The 12,089-nt window shown below is 47.1% G+C and overlaps 1 protein-coding gene across 1 annotated transcript in view; it reads left to right on the top strand.

Moving 5' to 3' along the window:
• LOC136591805 (polyunsaturated fatty acid lipoxygenase ALOX15B-like) overlaps window positions 1-4,590 on the top strand; it is a 99,614-nt gene extending 95,024 nt beyond the window's left edge. The window contains exons 13-14 of the mRNA XM_066588552.1: window positions 4,075-4,245; window positions 4,325-4,590. Coding sequence (XP_066444649.1) covers window positions 4,075-4,245; window positions 4,325-4,504 — 351 coding nt within the window. The 3' untranslated portion in view covers window positions 4,505-4,590. The remainder of the gene's footprint in view (window positions 1-4,074; window positions 4,246-4,324) is intronic.
• Window positions 4,591-12,089: the final 7,499 nt, after the last annotated feature.

Raw genomic sequence — 12,089 nt, 5'->3', positions numbered from 1 at the left:
TGTAGACATCAATGAACATTTGATACTGAACTAGTGACTTCTCAAAGTACTGTTGTCCATCCTCAGGGTCTTGCATCGGTTTAACGGCAAATGGTGCTATCTAGTAGTTTTCATTACAGTATTCTGAAAGGAGGCCAATGATATTTGATTCCCAGTTGATAGAGGGATTATGGGAATCGGGGGATCCTGAGAATCACTGGAAATTAAGGGTGAAGATGAGCTAGAAGCTGATCATTTCTTGATGGTCATGTTTCATGCGAAGCTGCAGTTCGATTGTCTCCCGTGTGAAGGTCCCGAGGACAAGAGTGACCCATCTGCTGTTTCCATATCAATCCCTATTGGCTTAAGTCTGGTGGCAATATTTTTGTCACGAGCGAATTTTAAGTCCATGAAGTTTCCTCCCACTCCTGAATCCCCGATGAAATTGGCTCTGTTGTGGAGCTAGATTCCACGTGGTATCATTCAACCAAAGACTCTGCAACAAAACGTTGCCTGTATTTTAAGTTATGTAACCTCCCTTCAGCCATGGCACAGTGGTTCTGATCATCAAAGCTTTGACCCATAGCAGTCGTGAAGCCAGCAAGGCTATCAAGCAGATTATTGTTGATCTCTACATATGGTGAGGCCCAGGCAAGCGCCTCATCGGTAAGAAGGTTGATGATAAAGAATGCCTTTTTCCAGTCAGTGGTAAACAAGGTGGGCTGCATCTGAAAATAAATTTGGCATTGGTTTAGAAAACCTCGATATAGGAGATGATCTCCTGCAAATTTTGCTGGCAGTGGCATGTGGACATCTGAGCCTGAATGATGCAAATCCATCAATTGTTTCTATAAGGTAATTATTAGAGAGGAGCGAACGTACTCGTCCGAGCTTGATGCTCGGGCGAATATTAGGGTGTTAGCTCTCCTGCCTCTGAGCCAATCAGAGGCAGCCCTCACTCACCCATTCATGAATTCATGAATGGGTGTGAGTAAGGGCTGGCCTCTGATTGGTCAGGCTGTGACCAATCAGAGGCATCTTATTCAGCAGGCGGGGATTTTAAATCCCCGGCTGCTGAAGACTACTCACAGCTGTTCAGAGCAGTTCAGGAGAACTGCAGCCTGCCGCGCTGAACTCCGTCTGCCGGCACCAGGTGAGTATATATATATTTTTTATTTTTACACATTTCTGGATGAATTGCAGGGAAGGGCTTATATATTTAACCCCTTTCCGACAATTCATCCTGCGATCGCCGGCAGCCCATTGCATTCAGTGGAGTCGGCTGTATTGACGGCTCCATTGAATTCAATGGGCTAACATCGTTCTTCTCTGCCACAGCTGTTACAGAGAACGATTGTTATGCTGACAGTGCGGGGGGGGGGGGGGGTCTCACTCTTGCTGCTATTGTGGCTTAATAGTGGGACCTGTGAACTTGAGATGCAGCCCAACATGTAGCCCCTCGTCTGCCCTATCCGTTTCTGTGTCGTTCCCATCATTTTCTTGAATTGCCAAGATTTTCACACATGAAAACCTTAGCGAGCATCGGCGAAATACAAAAATGTTTCGGTCGCCCATTGACTTCAATGGGGTTCGTTACTCGAAACGAACACCCGAACATCGCGGGAAGTTCGTTTCGAATAACGTGAACCCGAACATTTTGCTGTTCGCTCATCTTTAGTAATTATCTCTTTCTGTTGATCCAGCACCAGGGTCTGAATTCCAGAAAACTTCTCCTTGTAGGAGACACAGAGTTCTTGGAGCTCTGTGGTTTTCCCAACTCGAAAGGCAACAAGATCGGATACGGCTTTAAAGAAGGACACATGGGTTGATATATAGCAATTTATTAAAATGACAATAATTAAACAAATTTATGAATAATAGGTGATATTTAGAGATGAGCGAGCACCAAAATGCTCGGGTGCTCGTTACTCGAGTCGCACTTCCCGCGATGCTCGAGGGTTCATTTCGAGTAGCGAACCCCATTGAAGTCAATGGGCGACCCGAGCATTTTTGTATTTCGCCGATGCTCCTCTAAGGTTTTCATTTGTGCAAATCTGGGAAAGTCAAGAAAGTGATGGGAACGACACAGAAACGGATAGGGCAGGTGAGGGACTACATGTTGGGCTGCATCTCAAGTTCCCAGGTCCCACTATTCAGCCACAATAGCAGCAAGAGTGCCCCCCCCCCCCCTCCCAACAATTTTTACTTCTGAAAAGCCCTCATTAGCAATGCATACCTTAGCTAAGCACCACACTACCTCCAACAAAGCACAATCACTGGCTGCATGACACTCCGCTGCCACTTCTCCTGGGTTACATGCTGCCCAACCGCCCATTTCAGTAATAGTAGCAGTCAAGACAGGCCCCAGTAACAATTCCGAAGCAGCAGTATAGGGGGAACACAGTATTAGTTCCATTTCAGTAATAGTAGCAGTCTAGACAGGCCCCAGTAACAATTCCGAAGCAGCAGTATAGGGGGAACACAGTATTAGTTCCATTTCAGTAATAGTAGCAGTCTAGACAGGCCCCAGTAACAATTCCGAAGCAGCAGTATAGGGGGAGCACAGTATTAGTTCCATTTCAGTAGTAGTTGCAGTCTAGACAGGCCACAGTAACATATCACTAGCAGCAGTATAGGGGGATCACAGTATTAGTTCCATTTCAGTAGTAGTAGCAGTCTAGACATGCCCCAGTAACATATCACTAGCAGCAGTATAGGGGGAGCACAGTATTAGTTCCATTTCAGTAGTAGTTGCAGTCTAGACAGGCCCCAGTAACATATCACTAGCAGCAGTATATGGGGAGCACAGTATTAGTTCCATTTCAGTAGTAGTTGCAGTCTAGACAAGCCCCAGTAACATATCACTAGCAGCAGTATAGGGAAGCACAGTATTAGTTCCATTTCAGTAGTAGTTGCAGTCTAGACAGGCCCCAGTAACATATCACTAGCAGCAGTATAGAGGGAGCACAGTATTAGTTCCATTTCAGTAGTAGTTGCAGTCTAGACAGGCCCCAGTAACATATCACTAGCAGCAGTATAGGGGGAGCACAGTATTAGTTCCATTTCAGTAGTAGTAGCAGTCTGGTCAGGCCCCAGTAACATATCACTAGCAGCAGTATAGGGGAAGCACAGTATTAGTTCCATTTCAGTAGTAGTAGCAGTCTAGACAGGCCCCAGTAACATATCACTAGCAGCAGTATAGGGGGAGCACAGTATTAGTTCCATTTGTATTTTGCTTCAATTTTTTAAAATGGTGAGGTGAAAAAGCAGACAGACACCGTATGCAGCGTATATATTGTATACTCTTTCCCTCTGGCAGGATGATGGCGGTCATGTAACGGGCACAGCAGAGCCAGGAAACAATTATGCGCAAGCCTGCTGTAACGCTTAGCTGGGTAATAATGAGCAACTACTACCCCCAGCTGACACGCAGTAAACTGAAGACGGTCACAGGCAGCCCAAATATAGTATTTTTTTCCCCAATTTTTGGGAAAAAGCCCACTGCCTATATAGCCTGAATATGGATTTCCCTGTTGGAGGATGACTGTGGTTATTGAAAGTACAGTGCAGCCAGAAAAAATTATGCACAAGGCTAGGTATTAATGAGCGACTACTACCCCCAGCAGACACGCAGTAAACTGAACACGGTCACAGGCAGCCCAAAGATTTTTTTTTCCAATTTTTTTTGAAAAAGCCCACTGCCTATATAGACAGTATACCTCTTTCCCTGTACCACTGTCCCTGCCTCACCAGTACTGCCCCTATACTCTGTAAAATGACTGCAGACTGAGCACGCTATGGTCTGCACGCCCGATACACAAAAAGGAAGGGCATCATTTCTCCTGAGGGAGAGCACCCAGAAGGTGTGAAGAGACTCATAAAGCAATCCATGCTCCTCTAGGAAATATGCAAATGGAAGAATGGAACAATACCTCTACAGCACTACACTGACTTGCAGGAATGCTGCCTTCCAATAGGTGTTGCAGTAGATGTATTGTTCCCCCTTACCATTTGTCCTAGGTGATTAATGTTCCTGCTCACAAAGTTTATCTGTGGTATTGTTCTATTTGGATCCTTTATTGTGTTTCACTATAGTTTGACTTCTACGCCTGGATGCCTAATGGTCCCCCATCTATAAAAAGCCCCCCTCCCACAGCCAAAGGGGTCACCACAATACAGAGTATCCTAGATGCCCTGCCTGATGTCAAAACCACCACCACATCAGTGGTTTCTGTGTGGCAGCTCAGCAAAGAACCCCAAGATCAGGTGAGTATTTAGCAGCGTTCTTAGATGACTGGATCCACATTTCCATACATCTTTGATCTTATTTATTCTTCTGCTACAGAGACGTCTGGGATGTTACCCCGATGAGCATTTCACTGAGGAAACCCCACAAATATTCATTAAGGAATTCCAGGAGAAACTCTCTGAGATATCCAAGATCATTAATGAGAGGAACCAAACTAGAAGCTTACCGTATCACTACCTGGACCCGAAGGTGATTGAGAACAGCGTCTCCATCTAGTGTTGATGCTCCCTCTTCCTTCTGAGACGTCATCCAACATGGCCTGGACTCACTTTGTGGCCTCATGTAGAAATTTGCTGGCTGGAGTTGTGTTGTTATGAGGATGAAAATAAAATATTAGATCGATGCAAACATCGTGTTTTCTGTGTAACAGTTTTTTTAGGTTCTATAGGACTATTAGATCCGTCCAGTTGGATCAGCGACACCCTGTAGGGTCTATTCTAGTGTCTATATAAAGGCAGTATAGGTTGCTCTGCTGCTAGAGAACTGGGCAAAAGAAACAAAAAATGGGCCTAAATTGACCTGTGTACTCTCACCTGCTACCTACTGGTCTGCACTTGAGATGAGTGAGCACACTGGTCCGAGCTTGATGCTCGTTCGAGTATTAGGGTGCTCGAGATGCTCGTTACTAGAGACAAGCACCACGCGGTACTCGGCTCGATTAAACGAGCACTGACCATTGAATTCAGCTGGCTCCATTGAAAGCAATGGGCTGCCAGCGATCTCAGGATGAATTTTCGGGAAGGGCTTAAAAATATAAGCCCTTACCTGAAAATCATCCTAAAATGTGTAAAAAAAAAAAATTATGTCAGCATTAAGATCGTTCTCCTCTGCCATAGCTGTAACAGCTGTGGCAGAGAAGAACGATGTCAGCCCATTGAATTCAATGGAGCCGGCAATACAGCCGCTCCATTGAAAGCAATGAGCTGCCGGCGAGCGCGGGAGTGAGACCCCCCCCCCCCCCCTCACACACACACACACTGTCAGCATAAAGATCGTTCTCCTCTGCCACAGAGAAGAACGATGTTTGCCCATGGAATATATATAAATATATAAGCCCTTCCCTGCAATTCATCCAGAAATGTGTAAAAAAAAAATGTATATATACTCACCTGGTCCCGCCAGAAGGAGTTCAGCGCGGCCAGCGGCAGTTCTCTGAACTGCTCTCTGTAGTATTCAGCAGCCGGGGATTTAAAATCCCCGCCTGCTGAATGAGCTGCCTCTGATTGGTCACAGCCTGACCAATCAGAGGCAGCTCTCACTCGCACCCATTCATGAATTCATGAATGGGTGAGTGAATGCTGCCACTGATTGGCTCAGCACAGCTGTCATTTAGCTGAGGAGCTGCCCCTGCGCTGAGCCAATTAGAGGCAGCACTCACTCACCCATTCATGAATTTAACTCCAACCATTCTATGATTCTATGTGCAGCATGTCCTTGGACTGAAACTCTGTGTATTTGTGTGACCCTTATGACTTCAATAGGCTATTTTGGTCCATAATATGGACCAAAATAGGACATGCTGCAACTTATTTTCATAGGCGTAAATAGAGAGGTCTAAATGTCCCAATACAAATCAATAAGGATTCAGTACTTAGTAATACGGAGTGTATATACCCCTGTGTGAGTGAACCCCAAGGCTACGTATGGGTTGTATTCCAAGCAATTCCTGCAGCAAAGATTATCTGGGGTGCAGAGTCTAAGGTAGCCTCTGCTCTGCACCCTGAAACCCACCAAAAGCCGACAACAGGTAATCTTGGGAATCCTCTGTAAATTGGCCAGATCACAGACAGATATGAAGTTCTCCCTCATCATCGCTGGGCGATGACGCAGAATCTGCAACCCTTCTGCAATGTCATTACGGAAAGACAGTGGATCACACAGCATCAATTGACTTCAAATGAAGTACTCCGCATGGGATCCGCGCAAAAATAGAACATTACGTGATTTTTACTGTGAGCGGAAAATAGCAATTGATTTCCAGTCGTGTGGAGGAAAAAGCATTTTTCATCAGCATGTTATGGGCAGTATTTGCTGCGATTCTGGAAGCCGACGCCCACTCCGGATTCCGCAATGCAAAAACTTCCCGTGTGAAGGCGGCCTAAAAGTAAGCTTACCTCCACCATGAATGGGGAATGGTAACAATCTGTTGAACATCACATAGATCAGCAACATGCTTCACTCTAGGACACGTGGTAGTACCACCCAAGCAGGGGTGTAACTAAAGGCTCTGGGGCCGTGGTACAAAAGTTCAGCTTGGGCCCCCACACCTGTACTGGTACCCATACCTAAACCGCGCTGCATACTCCTGCAAAACTAATTTACATACATAGACCAGCCCCCTGGCATAAGCTTTCCAAACATGACTCACTTGACGTGAAAATTTGCTTGTAGCCTCTTAGGCGGTTCATGTTTTTTGTTGCATTTTTTGAACCACAATTAAAGTCACAAAAAAAAACTGCACCTGGTGTTCAAAAACGACATGCGGATTTATACAGTACGGGTTTGTCTTATTTCAACTGCATGAAGGTTTCTGATGTATTTTGTAATTGTTTTTTTTTTTCAAATCAAATTTTATTAATTTTTCAATAAACACCAATGTATACCAAACAAAGTAGTCTGATATCTCTAGAAAAACAGAAACAGATATCACCATGTTAGCACTATCAACAATTCAGCTTATCGGGTGATGTTGCGCGAGATAAAACACTATAACCCGATAAAATACTCACAATGAATTAAACACAAAAGAGGGGGGGGAGGGGGGGAATGGAAAGAGGGGGGAGGACAAGGGGGGTGGGGGGATGGCCTTAGGATATGGTGAATCCCTGCCTATAAATAGAAAATAGTCAGATAGTAGGTGTACCTCGTCTCGTTAGTCCCACAACGCCAGGAGCCGAACCTCGCGCCATGGTGCCCAGGTTACGATAAACTGGTCATACGTGTTGTTTGTCCAGCTGTGCAATTCCTCCATAGAGTATAGGTTATCGACTCTCTCCCTCCATTGACCCAACGAGGGGGGGGTGTTTTGCAGCCAAAGACAGGGGATTAGTGATTTAGCTGCGTCTAGAAGTAGGGCTATCAGTTTGTTCCTTTTAGGGTGAAAGTGTGTCTGTGGCCTCCATAGAAAAACTAGGTCTGGTGAGATTGTCGTCTTTGGGGAAATCTTCCTGATAATTGTGTCTACTCCCTTCCAGAAGGGGGTCAGGCGCGGGCAAGACCACCATATGTGTAAGTATGTCCCCTCTCCGGCCCCACATCTCCAGCAGGTGTTCTGGGTGGCAAGCTTGCGGTCAAAAAGCCACTGGGGGGTCCGATACCACCTTACGAGCAATTTGTAATGTGCCTCTTGGGCTATGATGCAAGGGGACAGGCCGAATGACGTGCCCAGGATTGATCTAGACTCTTCTGCATTAATGCGTATACCCAGTTCCCTCTCCCATGAGGAGAGGAAGGCTGGCCTGCATGAATGTCCTGGGGAGACAAAGTTCCTCCTGAGGTATGAGATGCTTTTTTGGGACGTTTTATTTCCCAGCCAGGCCCTCTCAAAGGGAGTATGGGGTCTCGTGGATTTAAATTTATTGAGGAAAACCCTTAGCGTGCCCGCTACCTGGGCCCTCTCTAAGAATGTGAAGTTCTCTTCAGGTCGCAGCAACTGAAGAATGCTGTTCGGATCGCAATGAGCTATGGCCTGTAAGTTATCAACGTGAAGGGGCCTGAGTTTCTCCCACACTGGCGCTCTGTCCCCTCTCGACAAAGGATTCAATATGTTCGGTACGGAGGACAACGGTGACATTGGAGAAGGGGCCGGAGCTAGTGTCTCTCTAAGCCTGTCCCAGACCTCGCAGGGGCCCCTAAGTAGCGGACTGTAGTTTCTGGACTGATAGCGTGCTCTCACTGGAAACCATAGGTCGTCATCTAAAGAATGCCTGTTGTAACCTTCCGCCAGGCTCACAAGAAGCTTGTCCCCCTCCCTCTGAGTAAGGTCCCACCAGTAACGGAGTTGGGATGCTTTGTAGTAGTCGCAGAGGTTGGGGAGATCAATGCCGCCCTCCTTACGGCCCCTTATCATAAGGCAATGTGCCAGTCTCGGTCTCCTCCACCTCCACACAAAGCTCGAAAAAGCCGCTCGGAGCTCTTTGAAAAAGCTCGAGGGGAGATGGATAGGGAGCATCCTGATCTTATATAAAATGATGGGGAGAATGTAGGTTTTAATGATATTTTTTCTCCCAAACCAAGACACACACGGTATGTCGTAGGATTTGAGGAGCTGTTTGACCCTGTCGGTAAGGGGGGAAAAATTCACATCAAATAGATCTTCCGCTCTCTTAGTTAATTTGATACCCAAGTACTCTAGGTAAGAGGGTGCCCAGACCAAGGGCGAGTTGGTTCTTATTTGCTCAAACTGCGCTGATGGGATGGAAATGTTTAATGCCGTCGACTTTGCTAAATTAATCTTGAAGTTTGATATTCCGCCGAATTCATCCAGGATTTCTAGTAATCTGGGTAAGCTTTTCTGGGGATCGGTAACTATGAATACCGCATCGTCCGCGAAAGCCGCCACTGAAAGTTGTTGTCCACCAATGTCTAGGCCCTTGACTCCCATGTCCTGTCTTATTCTCAACAAGAGAGGCTCCAATGACAGAATAAAAAGGGAGGGGGAGAGGGGGCACCCCTGCCGAGTACCATTTTTTATAAGGAAGGGAGGAGAGAGAATCTCGTTTACCCTCAATCTTGCGTGAGGGCACGCATAAAGCGAGAAAATCGCTTGGATAAACTGTGTTGGAAAATTAAATCTATGCAGCACCCTCTCCATGTATAGCCAGTCCACCCTGTCGAAAGCCTTTTCGGCGTCAGTACCTACTAAGGCAAGCGGGATCTTGTGGTGTTGAGCGTATCTGGCCGCATGGAGGAGCCTGAGACAGTTATCTCTCCCCTCCCTCCCCTTGACGAAACCTGCCTGCTCTCTGTCTATCAAAGAGGGCACCCAGGGAGCCAGTCTGTTTGCAAGCAGTTTCGCCCAGAGCTTCATATCTTGATTGATCAGAGATATGGGGCGGTAGTTCCCACATAGTTCGGGATTTTTGTTGTCCTTCTGAATTAGGACAATGTGGGCTTCCATGGCTTGTCTCGGCAGGGGCGCCCCTCCCATCAGGTCATTGAACAGGGTCGAAAGTCTCGGGCCAAGCACTTGAAGGAAGGTTTTATAATATTTGAGAGGGAAACCGTCAGGGCCCGGACTTTTATTAGGGGGACTGGACGCTATCAAGTCTTCAACTTCTGATATTGTTACTTGGTCAGTCAACGAGGAAGTCTTAGCCGAGTCGAGTTTAGGCATTCTAATCTGTCCTAGGAACCCATCTATCAGGACGGCCATGTCCCGCGGAGGGGGAGCATCGTTGTCTTTTCTTATGTTATATAAGCTCGAATAATATTTTCTGAATTCCTCCGCAATGTCTATGGAGGAAGTCATTACTACCCCCTCCGGGGATCTGATGGCCCCGATCTGGGTCTTGGCCCGGGATTTTTTGATCAAAGCTGACATGAGTCTACTGCCCCTGTTACCTTGGGCGTATATCTTGTGTCTGAAATTCAATTGTTTCTTGTTGAATTTGGTGTTTAATAATAATTTCAGGTCGGCTCTGACTTCCGCTAGCTTACTCAGATTTTGTTTTGTTTGGGACAGTTTCGCAGAGAGCTCCAGTTTAGCAATTTGAGATAGTTTATCGTCTACGGCTTTCTGCAAACGCTTTTTGACCCGGGAGCCCAGGTCAATCAACAGGCCTCGCATGTAGGCCTTATGGGCTTCCCATACCATCGGGGAGCTGGTCTCCTCTACTGAGTTAAGGAGGAAGTACTCCTCGAGCTGCTTAGACAGGTATTCCCTGTCCTCAATTTGGTCAAGGAGGGAAGTGTTCAGGGACCATCTCCACTCTTTGACACATGGGTGTAGTGGGCGAATCGTCACATGCACGGGGGCATGATCCGAGATTGTCATAGTATCTATATCAGCTCTGGTCAAAGTCGCGAGGAGGGCGGAAGAGATCAGGACGTAGTCCAGCCTTTGGTATGTTGAGTGTACCGAGGATAGGAACGAGAAGTCCTTCGTGGTGGGGTTTAGAAAGCGCCATGCGTCCACTAAGTCGAGTTCCCGAATCCGTCTACCCAACTTCCTCAGTTTTCCCTGCGAGATCTGGGACCGGCCCGAGGACGAGTCCAGCACCGGGTTAAAGGTAACGTTAAAGTCCCCCGCCAAGATGATCTGTCCTACGCTAAAGTTTTTCAAAATATCTAGCTGCTTTAGCAACCAGGGTATCTGATCTATATTAGGGGCGTATATGTTCGCGAGGGTAATCTTAGTGTTGTTCAAGGTGCCTCTCAGGTAAAGGACTCTGCCCTCCTCGTCCCGGAATTGAGCCTCCTCCACAAAGTTGACCGATTTGTGTAGAAATATGGAGACTCCCTTCGAGGCCGACGAGGGGTGAGTGCTGTGATATGTAGTAGGGAAGCACTTCCCCGGAAGGGAGAAGGATTTGCCTCCCCTATAGTGGGTCTCTTGGAGGAAGAGAATCTTTGTACCGTACCTTTTCAGAAGCAACTCCAGGTCGTGGCGTTTTTGTGGCGAGTTGAGGCCCCTGACGTTGAAGGAGGTAAGGCGCAAACCGCTCATATTAAAACTCCTGTTCTGAGAGAAAGAAGGATCGAAAATTACTGACAGTTATAGGACCTCTTACTCGCGGGTGACAGGTCAAAGGGACTCACACGGGACTCCTCTGTGAAAGCACCACCTTAGACAAGGGAGGGGTAGCCAGTCGGATTGGGGGGGGGAATAGGAAAGAGGGGGAGGCGAGAAAGGGGGGGGTTTGGGAGAGGGTGTGCACCAGTCACACCTGTTAGAAATACGAGCTAGATTCCCTGTCCAGGGAAACTCGACTTCAAGTGTATCTAGTGGACAACCGACAGTGATTGAGCAGATATGCTCAATATCTGGGGACGGAATTCCGAAGTCCCGGGGAGTCGCAGACTCTGACGGGAGTACGGAATAAATGCAACTGCCTGGACAGTACAAGCAGTCACCCAGCGGCTCCTCTGGAAAAAGGGCGGGTGGGATAACACCCGCTAACAAAAAAGCAGACAAGTAGATATTATGCAACGGCATAAGCCCCTATATAATGCCTTATGGTGCAATCATGAAAATATTGAAACATTAGCAAAAGTAACACTAGTGGCACCATAAGGACTAATACTAATACTTCTATACGGGCAAAACTTCAAGGTCGCAGTCACCAGTCCCATGTCATGAGCCGGGGAGGGGGGTAGCAGGGGAATAGAGACCTTCAGCGTCTATCTGGAACAAATCTTTACCCTCCGACTCGGCCTTGGAAAAATATTGCTTCAGAAATCTGGAGAAAGAACGTAATAAAGAAAAAAAAAACGTAATAAAAACAACCAGTAACAGGACAGTGGGTGCAAGCCCAGCAACAGGGCGGGAGCAAGACCCCCTCAGTAAGCAGACACTGTAGATGGAGCTAGGTCTGCCTCTGGGGTATGCTCCGCTTCCGCACAAACGTGGTAAATGGGTCGAATGAGCACTATCATTAGGATCACGGGTCCTGACGTGGCTTCTTCTTCCTCCCCTTAGGGGATTTGGAGCAACCTGCTACCAGCCAGTCCCCAGGGTCCTCAAGCGGTTGGAACTGGATCGGGTCTGGAATTGATTGCCAGTTTGGAAGATCAATAGGCTCGATATCCAGAAGCTCCCATAGATTATGCATTTCCTCCTGGGTGCGGATGTTGATTCGCT

The sequence above is a fragment of the Eleutherodactylus coqui genome, chromosome 1, assembly GCF_035609145.1.
Source record: "Eleutherodactylus coqui strain aEleCoq1 chromosome 1, aEleCoq1.hap1, whole genome shotgun sequence".
Lineage (NCBI taxonomy): Eukaryota > Metazoa > Chordata > Amphibia > Anura > Eleutherodactylidae > Eleutherodactylus > Eleutherodactylus coqui.
Note: the sequence above shows the minus strand (reverse complement) of the source record. Positions and strands in the feature narration are given on the sequence as shown.